The sequence below is a fragment of the Eptatretus burgeri genome, chromosome 3 (genome assembly GCF_056783735.1).
Source record: "Eptatretus burgeri isolate ZD-2024b chromosome 3, Ebu_testis_v1, whole genome shotgun sequence".
In the NCBI taxonomy this organism is placed as follows: Eukaryota; Metazoa; Chordata; class Myxini; order Myxiniformes; family Myxinidae; genus Eptatretus; species Eptatretus burgeri.
Window position 1 is genome coordinate 27,710,517 of NC_140963.1, and position 14,982 is coordinate 27,725,498.

Genomic DNA, 14,982 nt, shown 5'->3' on the forward strand with positions numbered 1-14,982 from the left:
ACTCACAAACAAACAGAACAATATAGTACAAGCTTACAAGGTGACCATCGAAGTTACTTCATGCATTCCATACGACGACAAAACTGACACATGAGAGGATCATCAAGTGTGTGCACATGTGTAGGAGGGGAGAGGGGTGAAGAGTCACAGAGAAAGCATCCACAGAGCTTGCAGATTTTCAAACTGGGGGCACCACTTATGCTACATGTTACTGTCAAAACGACCTGTAACTCACCTGAAATTGACACGAAACTGTTCACAGGCATCTCTGCAGGCAAAATGACACATCTGACAGCTCTGTAAGCTTGCATACAGATAAAAAAAAAAAATCAGAGGTGGTATCACATAGCATAAGAGGTGCCCTCACACCACCCACCCACCCCTCCCCCCACCCCCACCACCACCACATCCATCCTGTAACAAAATCTGCAAACCCTGTGAATGTGCCACCCATGACCCCCCTGTGTATGTATGTGCATTAATTACACCATCACATGTTAAAGTTTGGGAGTGATAAGCAACAAGATGCCTCAAGCAACTTTATCGTCAAGCTCGAACATTCACAATGATCATTGGATCACTCCATGTGCAGAACACTGTTACTGCAAGCAGTCCAAAAACATTTGGCTTAACATTCACTGAGATTTGCAGGAATGTCTTTTAAATCAACACTTTGAAAGCAATTAATGTTTGTATAAACATGAGACAGTTTGGGAAGACTATTATATAGATTAGAATGGTCCTGATCACTTCCACCACATTAGGTGGACGGAGGTTATATTTTCACCCGTCTGTTTGTCTGCGAGCACGATATCTCAAAAAAGTTGCGGACGGATTCAGCCAAAATTTGGTCGACAGGTTGGGATTGTGATAAGCACGAGTTTATTCGATTTTATTGGAGGTCCAGATCCGCATCTGAGAGTTTTTATTTTTTTTTAAAGTGATTCTTCACCATCGAGAGATGGGGCCAAAATGACATGCATCCAATCCAAATCCGTTGGGACCATACTCTGCGCAGAGCGTTTGTGCTGTCTTCACAGTCTCCTGGACTATTGGGCACAAACCTGGAGGGGTCACCACTCCGACGCAGGATATTCACTTGAATGGCACAATCATCCCAGCAAGCTGGTACTCATTTTACCGACCTCAGAAGGATGACAGGCTGAGTTAACCCCATCTAGTATTAATTCAACAGCCGAGTGGGATTTGAACTCAGGACCCCAGGATCCCAAGCCCACCACGCTAACCATTATGCCAACACTATGCATATTCATTCATTCGGATGTAGCCTGTGGCTACTTGGCTGCATCATTTCACAGATGTGCGGCTGTGCTGCTGATGCTGCGCCCCCTGTTACCAGTAAAGTGTTACTCATTTTGCCGACCTTGGAAGGATGACAGGCTGAGTCAACCCACCTGGTGTTATTTACTGGACAACAGGGGGCTTGAACTCAAGACCCGAGGATCTTAAGCCAGCCACGTGAAACACACATCATGATATTTCAAAAGGTTGTGGATGGATTATGACAAAACTAGGGGGATAATTTGGGTATGTGATGAGAACAAGGCGATTTGATTTTGGCTCAGGTCCGGATGCAGATCCGGCCTGTCAGTGGGATGCAACCACTGAACTGAAAATAAATAGAATTCTCAGAACGCATAAAAAGTGTTGCCCCGTGAGCTTGAGGTCGCATGACCGGCGCCATCTTGGTTAGCATTACTTGGCTGTCTCACGTCGCGGATAGAGTTCGTTTTGAACACGCCTCATATTGAAAAAGCCAAATAAATGTTAAAATGACATTTTGTTCAGCAATAAACTGCTCCGATTAGTTCGGTGAGGGTTGTGGAAAGACGTTTCACAGGTATGTTTACATGTTGATGAACAGGATTAGTGCAGTTCACTCAGAAATATCACTGCAGCATCGCAGCCTTTCATTCGGCGCTCATTACATAAACCCTGTTTGTAAGATCGATTTGTTTGTAGGTCGGAAATAGGTTTATCACAGTTTGTTTTTTTTATGTGGGGAGGATTAACGAGTGTATTTATGTTGACGGCCACCATTAATCCCACCTGTTGCCGGCAATAGCGAGACAGCCAAGAGGCGAGTGTGTGACGGGACGTCCGGTTTAACGTCCATCCGAGGGACGGCACACACATTGATGAATCACCCTGCCTGCAGCAGACATGCACATTTTCTCGACTGCTCACTCTGCCAACGGTTTGGGCATACTGTACATAATAAAGTTGGTTATATTTGATCACTTTGATTTGCATCATTTTCATATGTTACTAAAGTAAAAAAAACACGACAGGTAAATTCACGTTTTCAATTTTGACCAAAAAACCCCAATAATTGTGGAGCAAACGGACAGACTTGATCTCCGTAAGCTTCATTAACATGGCCCGAGTTCTTCACACTCTCAAATGAACAATATTTGTTCTCGAACTTTATTGTGAAAGTTACGACGACAAGTGAACTGTTGAAAAACTATCGCGCAAAAGGTGAAAAAAAAAAACGACACCGTTTTTCATTCTCGATTACACACAAACGCGTAACGGAAATCGCCTTCACCCAACAGCGAGTACTAACCAAGATGGCGTCCGGAAGCTACACCATACTGTGTGCGTTGTGATTGGCAATGAGCATTCTATTTATTTTCAGTTCAGTGGATACGATGCAGAAACTGTTCGGCCGAGTGAAGGTATGCGACCTTCCGAGTGCCGTTCTCATTTTGGAAGTTCAGATTTTTTAAACACTCTCGCCTCATCTCGTTCCAAAACACAAGCAAATGATTCACAACAAAATTTCTGCCTATTGAATAAAATTTAGCAGCTGCTTACTGAGGTTAAAGTTTTACCTTGTGACTCACATGATTTCTGCATTTTATTTGAATACGGTGAACCTTTCTTGGTGGCATCGCTCCTCGTGCACTGCGATCTGTAGCACGTGGATGGCGATCTATAGCACCCGGAGTGCCCAGCATCATGCAAGATGGATGGCCAAGGCATTATATGGTTTCAAGACAGTTTAAAGCTCACTTGTGAGGAAAGAGAACTCTGTGACATCTGCAGCTTGTTGTTCAAGTCTTCTTTAGGGCATAGTTCCCTGCCGCTCAAGCCATTTGTACATCTTGTTAAGTATGAGAAGGTGAATTAAGAGACGACTTGCGATTTTCACCTGAACATGTCGAATCGTGCAAGTTATTGAACCACTGACCCCTGCCGGAGGAGGTATTGTGGGAGGGAAACTATGCCAATTCCGAAAACAAATCCTCTCGCTCCCCGAGGAAGTGGGTGTGGATTAGTATGGAGCAAAAAAAAATCGATGAATTTTGTCATGCGATGTCTTTTGAGACATTTGAACAAAATTAGGGGGTAATGGATTTAACAATTCCTAACTTAATTTGCAAATAAGGACAACCCTCATAAGGACGTTGCAAAAAACATAGGAAGGCAAAGCATGTTATTGGAGGAAGAGTGGAGAGGCAAGTGGAAATTACACTTGTCAGAATAAGATTTACTACATACGTAAAAATTTGCAGGAAATTTACCACCCAGCAGCCCCCCAGCCCACCTCCATCACTACCACTCCTCCACCTTACTGTGTAAGTATAATACATGGATGGTAGTGAATGGAGGTACAAAAGCCACAGTGAACACTCACACTTGGGGTCAGCCCCATCCTGACTCGCAAAGCCAGCATCCTTTGCTGACACCCATGCTGCAAAGCAATCGTTTTCTTCCAAGGTAATGGTGAGCATCTGGGATAAACACAAGCAAATAGCTTTGGGCTTTCTCTTGATGAAATTCTGACAAAGAATGGCAAAATATAACAACAATCATTATTTCCAAGGACCGGTGGCATTCATTCACAAGGTTGCTGAACTATTGGCTTGGAACAATGAAAATCTAGAAAACCTACATTTTTTTTTTACGGCTCTGCTCATCAAAATACTTAGACAATAGATCATTTGCGTACGAGTTATTATCTCAATAATAACAAGGACAACAATCGTAGTTACCCCAATTTTGAGATCGACGGAGAACCAATTGGGAACATACAGCATCTTGAAGTGAGTCTTTATCTCTTCCTCAAAATCGACCACACCCAGCTCTTCCACCTTGCATGCCTAAAATGAAGAACCAACTTGTATTATGAGCCACAGGAAATCTGCATGGCTTACCAACTAAACTGATAATAAAATTGGGAACAAAACAAACAAATGGAAACATATTCATCAAAATCAAAGACAACCTCAAATAGTGGATACTTAAGAGCGACAACCTTGAGGACATCCCAGTATGAAACGTGGTTACTGGTATCCTTCGTAAGGATGTGACGCTTGTCATTCAGAATGTGATACTGAATTATGCTCGCCCCACCTGTCGCAAACCGCACACACACGCACACAGTGGGACAACCTGTCAGCTGCATTCTTTATACAAGGAGAGAATCCACAACGTTAGCAATACTGTTAAAGCCGTCAGGCCGTCCCAGTTGCCTGATACAAATCCCAATGAACTCAATCAAGAAAGGCAAGGTGGCCTAATGATTCGGTCGTCCTGGGCCGGATCAAGTGTCTGTCCACCATGATACCACGCCGAGAGGGACAACCGAGCCAGACGATGCGTTGTGCCGATTCGGTGCCATATGCCTGATCTCTAATGACGACCCAGCGGAGTCTCTCGGCACACGGCCGGGTTATGGGCGCTTATCACCCGTTTCCAATTCGTCCTTTAACGGACATGCACAATTGCACAGCGAACAGACCACCCAAATTCACCCAGAGACAAAGTGGTTTTATAATTAAATCAGTAACATGAGGCCGGAATATAAATGAAGCAATGATAAATCAGCAATACATGCACCTTCACCCGTACCGTACACACGCCCAAGAATCAACGAACGAACGGCAGTTACTTAGTTACCTATCTACTGAGGCCCAAAAGCTTTGATGCTCTTTATCGTGTTACATTACCATGACATCGAACAAAACCCATTTCTTGAGTTGGGAATTTCTGGCGTTTGGAAGTGGCAGACCCTTGAAAAGACTCTTAAAACCCTTTTTTGGAAATATTTGTGCCTGAGGCTGATTAATTACTTGATGACATCTACATTAGACACTGAATACAAAACGCACGCGTAAGAAATGAAAATCATCGGCATTTGTTGATAAGAAGGACCCAAATAAGGGTCCACAAAGAGTCTTACCGGTAATCAGAAATTTGTGCCCGAGAAAATTTTTCGTTGCAAACTGCTCTATTCTCTAGTGGTATGAAACAAAGATGCAACGCAAGAAAATTTCTGACCCGGCACTTTCGGATAAGAAGGTCCTTTTGGCTCGAAGGGGTCAGAAAGGGTCTTGATCAGAAATTTGTACCCGATAATTTTTTCGTTGCAAAGTGCTCTGTTTTAATGATATAAAAACAAAAATGCAGCACAAGAAACTTTCTGATACGGCATTTTGGATAAGAAGGCCCCTAAGGCTCAAAGGGCCCACAAGAGTCCATGTACCATCCCATTCGAACGCAACGTCCGACCAAGCACAGAAGTGGCGGATGAGAGGAAGAAGTAACACAGAGCTGAGGGTTTCATCAATTGAACAAAACGGACAATAACAGTCACACTTCAATGGATTTGACCCAATCATCAGTTGGAGGTATAAGGCCATTCATTCTGTCTGTCTCTCTGTCTCTGTCTCTGTCTCTCTCTCCAACATGGTGGAAGAAGTGCCTGGGTTTCCTGAACACACACGATTGTTTCAAGTCCACATACATGCGATTCCAAATACCAATGTTAATACTACTAGAGGTGCATATTTCAACTAGAGGTGCACTCAATAGAGTGCATACATCCGCCAAGCAATGCCTGATCCACGAGAACATATCGGGCCAAATACACTTTTGAAATACCATGCTATATATCGTTTTGGGCCCGATCTCTCAATGGTGAAGAATCATGTTAAAAATTAAATAAAACTCATATCTTGATCTTCACCAAAATCGAATCAATTCGTCCTTGTCGCACACCCAACCTGACCACCAAGTTTTATCCAAATCCGTCCACAACTTTTTGAGATATCCTGTACATGAACAGACAGACAGGGGTGAAAACATCACCTCCTTCCCCCATTCAGTGGCACAGGTAAATACTATCACTGATAACGGGCGAAGGTAAACCACCAGAACTTGTTCAGACATTTTTTTTTTCTTCGAGTGCTCTGTGGTGGTACGAATGTGCAGTCCCATTTTTATTTTTGGAAAAGATGACTTTATATCCGTTAAAATTTTCAACATAATAATATTAAATCTTGAAGAACAGTCTTTCTCGATGTCCCCTCAGCTTTTACTTCTGCAAGTAGTTGAGTGCGACGAGTACGATTTCTGACCCCTTCGAGCCTAAGGCACCTTCTCATCCGAAAGTGCCGTATCAAAGTTTCTTACGCTGCATTTTTGTTTTGTACCATTAGAATAGAAAAAGGTTGCAACAAAAAATTTTCTCGGGTGAGAATTCTGATTAACACCAATGTTGAACCCTTTTCTGGTCCTTCTTATGTACAAATTACAAATACTAAAACTTCTTTTGCACCGCATCATTATTCACATGCATATTTGTGATGTGTATGAAGTGGAAATTTGCTCGGGCTTGGAATTTTGATTAATGTTTTTCCAAGACTCTAGTTCTGACCCTTCAAGCCAAAGGGGCCTTCTTATCCGAAGGTGCTGGGTCAGAAATTTTCTGATGTTGCATTTTTGTTTCGTACCGTTAGAATAGAGGAGTTTGCAACAAAAAATTTTCTCATGCACAAATTTCTGATTCAGACCCTTCATGGCCCCTGAACAGGGTCCTTCTTATCTGCAAATGCCGATGATTTTCATTTCTTACGTGTATGTTTTGTAGTCTGCATTGAATCTAGATGTCATCAAATAAAAATCAGCCTCTGGTGAAAATATTTCCCTGAAAGGGTTTTTAGGGTATTTTAAGGGTCTGCCACTTCCAAACGCTGGAAATGCGCAACTCAAGAAATGGGTTTTGTTGGATGTCAAGGTAATGGAACACGATTAAGAGTATCAACCCTTTTAGGCGCAAGTTTATGATTAAACGCTGACCAGCTCGCAGTCTACTAACTTTAATGGGGCCAATCATCCCACGAGATATAGACAATATTGAGGGATGGACGAGACAGAAAATACCCTGGCGATGCCCAGCGGGACACCGTTGGATCTTGAGGCACGAGCAGGATCGAGCCAACGTCCTTGCTGCAGTCCATTCCCAGCCCGAGAAGAGGAGGGCGGAAGTGGCTGGCTGGGGCGTGGCATAGAGCGCAGCACTAAAGGAAGGGCCATTAAGGGGGGAAACCCTGCAGTATTCACATGCAGCTTCACAAGGTGAGGTTCCAAGCTTTTCTCCTCCCCCAACCTGGTTGCACCCACGTTTAAAGAACTCACCCCACCCGCACTTAACCCTTCCCCTCTTGGCCGCTATTGACCCACAGCCTCGTTTGATCAGTGTGTCGCCATGACATTTCCCACCCAAACTCTCCCCTGATGGCACACCAGGATGTTTTAAAAGAACACAAGCCAGATTACAAAGGAAACGAGATTTTAAAAAGGGGTTTGAAGGGATGGCGGCTGTATATACAAACATTGGAGCCGGTTGACGACAACTTTCTCGACATAAAACAACGCATAGTTAATATCACAATTACATTACCTCACGCGTATGCTACTATACTTAATACTGAAGATAACTAATCCATCTTCGAAGTCATAACCTATCCTAGAATTTAGCCCCAATTAGTCATTCCCGCAACAATATAATAATACTGTGCATTGTTTGATGTCGAGAAAGTTGTCGTCGACCGGCCCCAATGTTTGTATATAAAAGCGCCATTTAAGCCTGGTGTTGGCTTTGTGGTTAGGGTGCTAGCTTGGGATCCTGGGGTCCTGAGTTCAAGCCCCATTGGCTACTGAATTAACACCAGGGGGTTGACAGCCTGTCATCCTTCAGAGGTCGACGAAATGAGCACCAGTGGAGCAGCCAAAAGGCTCCACATGAAGGGAAGGGGTATCGACGGATTGATTAAATCTGGTTTGGTGCGGTGCAGGCATGATGGGCCGAATGGCCTCCTCCTGCGCCTTAATTCATCGTAAATCCTTGCAAATACTATTATGGACGTCATAACACAAGATGTGGCTCGAAGTTATTCACAATTTGTTAAATTTCAATTGCCGATATGCTTGTTGGATAGCCCAGTAATGAGCTTGCAAACATTTGAGCTTCCTTGTTCTAGATTTGATTCCAGCCAATAAAATCAGAATTGAAAAAAAACTAGAGTAATTCGACTGCGCGCAGTTGATGGGTATGCCTCCGCTCTCCCGCACAAACACTTGAGTATTGACATATTTGACCCTTGACCTTTATCATATCTGGCCCAAAATCTAATCAGTTAATTGCCCTGTCTAACTTTACCTTTGTACCAAGTTTGATGAAATTCTGTCCAATATTTGAGTTGGGGCGTAAACAGTAAAATTTCAGAGTTTGACCTTGACCTTTATCACATCTGGCCCAAAATCTAATCACTTAATTGCCCTGTCTTCCTTTACCTTTTTACCAAGTTTGATGGAATTCTACAATTTGCTTCTTGAGTTATCGCGTAAACGAAAATCCGGATGGACGGACGGACAGACGGACGGACAACCCGGAAACATAATGCCTCACTGCACCCTTGGTGCGGAGGCATAAAAAAAAAAACACTCGAGTATAATAACACACAAGTGCTATAACAAGGAACATGCTTTCTTTCAAAGGAGATTTTAAGCCGGCTATCCTACTCTTTTACAAATACTAAAGATATCATGGTATCAAACATGGTTAAACCTGTGGGGATGGTATTATTCCAATTGTAGATATTTAAGTAACACACAATAACAATAATTATAATAATGTGAGATTCCTTACAAGGAACTTTGATGTAGGAGGCCATGAGGCCCATCAAAGCCTGTGCTATTATTACCAACCTATGGTTGTTTGTCCATGTTCTATCCTTTTTAAATGCTGAGCATCCAGCAAAGAGGCAGCACGTACCAATTTTAAAGTCTTTGGTATGACTCGGCTGGGGTTCGAACCATCGACCTCCTAGACTCAGAGCAGACACTCTAACCATCATGCCACCGAGGCTGGTAACACACAATCATTTAAGTTTTGGGGACGAATAGGATCGAGAGAAAGTGATTAACCAAATGCAATGAAGAAGAAAACAAATAGCATAGCATTGCATCTATATTTGTTTAAATTCCCATGTATGTAAACCGCCTCATTATTCTCGGAACCTCGCAATCCATAATTCCTCAGGACCTCAAGCAATAGTGCATCATCACACCTTTAATCACGTGATCGGGTTGTGTGCACAGCGGTGTTAAAGAGACAGCACAGTCGTTGTCATAGTCGCCAGACAGCCGGAAGTTATGCCCCTTTAATGACTGCAAAATGAAAACAAGCTTCAGTGTGCAGTCCAAGCAAACTTGACAACAAATTCCAGAAACAGGGGTACATGGTACAACTTAACCAATCACATGGATTGTGCACAAAATGACTGCATGGACAAAAAAATGACTGCATGGACAAAATCACATGGACAAAATGACTGCAGCCACCCATTTATTGACGGAGGCGCCGCACTTACCCATTTATTAACCGATGACTGAGTTGTCGAAACCCAAATGGCATGTGGTGGATCAGCTGATCGGTCAAGCTCCAGCTGCGTGTGAAACAGTGTGCAATGTTATTCTAACCTCGTCAAAATTCGATGATAGCCAAGTACCTGCCCGAATGAAGATGTTTTCAAGTTGACTGAAATAAATTCTGCAATTACATCAAAAAACTGCAGCGCTCGACAAAATGTATAGATCAACTGAAATGCCAACTCTAAGGAAAAAAACAAATTGTTTTAAAGAACCAAGTAAGATTCCTCTTTGAGAAACGATGACAACGATAACACTCAGGAGTAAGCATACCGCCACCAGGTAATGCCTGATCCAATATAACATATCAGGCCCAATAAAATGTTGAGATATCATGCTATATATCGTCCTTAGCCCCATCTCTCAATGGTGAAGTATCGCTTTAAAAATTAATAAATTCTGCTCTCTGGATCTGGATTCAGAACTTCTCCAAAAATCGAATCAATTCTTCCTTGTCTCACACCCAAACTGCTCACCAAGTTTCATCTGAATTGGTCCACAACTTTTTCAGATATCGTGATACAGTATATATCAGTTTAGCTCCATCTCTCAATGGTGAGGCCGAAGTCACATTTGCTCTACGGCGAGGATAAGGCGGCCGTACGCCCTCTGAATTGACAGAAACGTGTGGCGGCCGCAGAGTTTCTGCGGTGGCCTCAGTGTGGCCCTACGCCGTATGGCCATCTTTTACAGGCCATAGGGGTCTCCGTGGAATTATAATGCAGAGTTATAACTTTTTTTCATTTCTACGTTTGCCGTAGCAATTCGACAAGCCGAAAAAAAAAACCTGGTTAAAAAAAAAAAAATGAACCCACTCGTTACCGTCCGTCTGGCCGCACGTTCGCCTTAGGGCCCCCCTGCGGTTACCTTGTGGGCACCTTGAGGCTACCTTGAAAATTATATGGCCACCGCAGGGCCCCCTTAAGGTCACCGTGCGACATCAAATCAAAGACCGTACGGCAACCCCACGTTTTCGGTCTCCACAATTTGTAAATACGCCGTGCGACTCCCCGAAAAATAAAAACATATGTGATTGCTACATTGTGTGACCGTGGAAATACTGCGGCTGCCGTATAATTGCTAGTGGCCGTAGATTTTGGAGACTTAGGCCTGAAGAATCACTGAAAAATTATCGGATCCGGATTCAGATCTTCACCAAAATTGAAAAAAATTCTTCCTCATCACATACCCAAAGTGTCCACAAAGTTTCATCGGAATCAGTCCACAACTTTTTGAGATATCATGCTATATATCGTTTTTGGCCCCGTCTCTCAATGGTGAAGAATCGCGTAAAAAATTACAGTCGCCGGATCTGGATCTGGATCTTCACCAAAATCTAATGAGTTTGTCCTTGTCACACACCCAACCTGCCCACCAAATCTCATCAGAATCCATCCACAACTTTCTGAGAAATCCTGTACACAAACAAACAAACAAGAAAAAGACGTCGTTCAGAACAGGATACTTGCAAAATCCACCCCCTCTCATAGAGCGCATACCTTCGTCAGGTTGAACAGTTTACATTTTGTATCCCACTGATAGGCCAGATCTGGAATCAGACCTGAACCAAAATCTAATCAGCTTGTTTTTGTCATCTAACCATTTCATCCACCAAGCTTTGTCTGAATCTGTCCACAACTTTTTAAGATATCCTGTTCACAAACAGATAGACAAACAAGAAAAAGATGTCGTGAAGAGCACGATACTTGCAAAATCCACTCCCTCTCCAAAGATTGCTATGGATACATGAAATTGTCCATTTCATTAAGATTAAAACTGACAATCTTAATCAAAGCTCAGGTCAATCGGATGAAAATTGATTATTTTTCAGATTGAAATTGATATTTGAAGTTTGAACTTGAGTTGACCTTTTGACCTCAAAAATAGTTGCTTCTTCAATCCAGTGATGGACTATGCAAATCCTGTTCAACTTTCAAGTTAACAGGATATAAATTGACTATTTTGCAGTTGAAAATTGATTCGAGAAGTTTGACCTTGAGTTGACCTTTGACCTTTTGATCTCAAAAATAGTTGGTTTCACAATTCAGTAATGCACCATCAAATTGCTGTTTAATTTTCAGGTCAATCGGATGAAAATTGACGATTTTTCAGATAAAAATTGATTATTTTAGAAGTTTGACCTTGAGTTGACCTTTGACCTTTTGACCTCAAAAAGAGCTGGTTTTACAATTCAGTAAGACAATATGCAAATATTGTTCAAATTTCAAGTCAATCGGGTGAAAAATGACTTATAAATTTGACCTCAAGATGACCTTTGACCTCAAAGTTAACAGGCTTCTCAGTTGAGACAACCTCTACAACTTGGTAAAGTTTCATGACGAGATTGGTTTGGAATTGTGTCCTATAGGCAATAAACAAACAGACAGACAGACAGACAGAACAACAAAATCGACTGCCCAATATACTTGAAAAATCTTCGATTTTGCAAGTAACAAACAGACAGACAAGGGTGAAAACATAACCTGCTTCCACCTTCAGTGGTGGAAGTAACAACCACAACAAAGAGATAAATTTAAATTGGTATTCAAGGACAGTATCGTACATACACAACAATAACATGGTTGAAACCTCATCTGAATCTCTCCACATTCAAATAAATAAATAAAAGGAATGACAACCTCATGATGGTTGTAGTTTCTACACACCAGATTTTTCAGCCTACCAGTCGAATTGGATAACTTTCCCATTTTTCTTTCCTTCGTTCTTAGATAAGTCGATTTAAAAGTACAAGACGAAGCTAAATTAACGACAGCAGTCACAAAACTGGCATTCAATCAGGACAATGGAGCTGTTAATTCTGCCCTGACACAAACAACATCCAGGGTCATGAATGTTAATGAGCTATTTTGTGCATATTAACTGAACTACTATGTGGTACCACCTTTCGGATGAATTAGGAATGTAAATAGTTTTTCAACATGTTTGTTATCATATAGAGGGACAGTATTTAAAACGAGATACAGAATCGTTGTCCTCACTGGCTCAGAGTACATTACATTTTGTCACGGTTCACTACTCCTTAATAAAGACGAATACCTGGCGCTTATTGTAATACAAGCACATTTTAATCCATGAAAGCTTAATCACTGAGCACTGTGTTTTAAATAAAAAATTCATTTCAGAAAATATCACACTTAACATTTTTTTTTTCTTCTTTCATTTGTGCAATTCAATGTCTTTAAACCATAGATACATTGATTCTGAGTACAAGTCGAAGTCAGGACTTCCAGGAAAAAAAAAAAAAAACAAGAATCGACTTGTGCGCTAGAAAATATGGCAGATTTCATGCCACAAGTACAATATGAAATCTTATCACAAATAGTGTTGCCCTAATTTGTGGTGTCTACAGCTCTGATCCGCCAGCTTACTTTGAGCACAGGAGCCGTTTCCTCACAGATTAGGAGCCTGTTGTCAGGATTGCGAAGATCCGTGCAATAGACTTTACGATCACGGCCCCCAGAGTAGACCTGTGTGAAGCATTCATTGACCTGCAGGGCCCAGACACCCTCGTCGTGCACACGATATGTCGCGATGCACCGCTGCTGGCCCAAGGACCACAGACGGACGGTGCCGTCCGAGCTTCCTGACAAACACTGCAAGAAAGTGACAGACAGATGTGAAAAAACAAAACATAACAAATAAAAAAAATGTAAAAAATAACAACTGCATGAGCAAATTGTCACAGATCCATAACTCAGGTGGTCACGTGACATTGGGAAACTGATAGCTGTGGTACAGAGGGTACAGCGCAGCAAGAGGGTTGTGCTACGTTGAAATGGCAGTGGAGGCTGACTTATGAACTGGAACAAATATTGTAAAACTTGCTTCACATCAATTTCAAATTAAATAGACAACGATGTTTCAATGTTTAATGTTCCCATCATCAAAACACATACTTCAACCATGTGAAGTGGATCCGTCCATTGACAACTTAGTATACAAATTTGTTAAAATCAAAAACGTCAACTGACTTGATATTGAGACATCTAATCCCATCTAAGAACTCGAAAGAAGAATTAATGCTCCAGAAAGTGTTAATACCAGAATTCTTCGAAGTTGCGAAACAATATTTCCTGAACTGTTCCCTAACGACTTGTGAGCATGAGTTAACTACAACCGATAACTGTTTGGTATAACACTGCCTGGCACTCGCAAAAACCTATACTTGTACGGGTTCTTATGAAACATAGGGATCCAGAAAAGTCGAGGAATACAAAGAAACCTCTTAACATTTAATACCGGAATTATTCACTAAAACTTCCTGATGCTCAGAGATAATATCTTGGAGCGACTATTGACAAGGAACAAATGTGCTATTTCCTAGACGAGTGAAAGTAACCGTATCAATGCAGTACTATCTCAATTAACGAAAGTGTCATCTCAATTAACCTCTCCATCATAAACATTATGTTTCAGGTGTTCTATAAACTTGGACAAAAATTCAAATACTTTGTCTGAAATAAAATTAAGTTTATTTCTGAGGTTAACACTGTGGCATCCTCCGGCCCAATTTGGCCGACATACAATGCCTTTAAAACACGAGAAGACATTGAAAATGTCAAATCAGCGCTTCGTTATTGTTCATACTGTGCTGTGTGTAAGAAAAAAAGACAGGGTATTCTTGCCATTCTGGCTTTAGAATGTTGCTATTCCTCCCATGACATTTTATAAGCAATCTCCTCTGAATTACATGGATGATCACATTTTATTTTAAAGCTGAACTGTATCTATAATGCACTCAACATTAACTTCATGCTCATTCTTTAAAAGATCCCCATATGAGGCCTGACCTGAGTGCCATCTCTGTTCAACAGCAAAGATTTCACATTGTCTGTATGTCCTTTGAGCTTCATCAGTTTGGCACACGTGCGTGGATCCCAAACACGTAACACCTGTGCACAAAATAAATAAATAATAATAATAATTAAAAAATATATATATATATATATATATATTGGAGAGGATTTTTAAAAACACAATTCAATGAAAGTTCTGAATTTAATTAACTGCCACATGAATGACATGTTCCAAATACATCAAGTACAAACAACATTCAGATATATTAGTGAAATCTTCTTTTAAAGCAGAAAAAGAAAAATCCAGTGAGGATATTAATTTTTTCCTCGATGCAAAATAAAAACGGCATTGGGAAAGGAGGGGGGCAGTGGGTGAGGGTTATTATTGAAGGCTTGTATGTTAAAAAAAAAATTACACATG

At 41.5% G+C, this 14,982-nt stretch overlaps 1 protein-coding gene and 1 long non-coding RNA gene across 6 annotated transcripts in view; one reads left to right on the plus strand and one right to left on the minus strand.

Annotated features, from left to right (window-relative positions):
- The window catches only part of LOC147029598 (uncharacterized), a 108,114-nt gene that overhangs the window by 21,273 nt on the left and 71,859 nt on the right, over positions 1-14,982 (plus strand). The gene's annotated exons all lie outside the window — the stretch shown is intronic.
- WDR48 (WD repeat domain 48) overlaps positions 1-14,982 on the minus strand; it is an 82,600-nt gene that overhangs the window by 15,064 nt on the left and 52,554 nt on the right. For 2 of the 5 annotated variants that reach the window (XM_085872762.1, XM_085872758.1), the window contains exons 7-14: positions 14,556-14,657; positions 13,134-13,358; positions 9,687-9,761; positions 9,384-9,483; positions 4,256-4,383; positions 4,023-4,130; positions 3,665-3,761; positions 236-304 (exon numbers count right to left, since the gene is read on the minus strand). In XM_085872762.1, coding sequence (XP_085728888.1) covers positions 236-304; positions 3,665-3,761; positions 4,023-4,130; positions 4,256-4,383; positions 9,384-9,483; positions 9,687-9,761; positions 13,134-13,358; positions 14,556-14,657 — 904 coding nt within the window. The remainder of the gene's footprint in view (positions 1-235; positions 305-3,664; positions 3,762-4,022; positions 4,131-4,255; positions 4,384-9,383; positions 9,484-9,686; positions 9,762-13,133; positions 13,359-14,555; positions 14,658-14,982) is intronic. The other 3 variants (XM_085872759.1, XM_085872761.1, XM_085872760.1) reach the window with 3 other exon arrangements.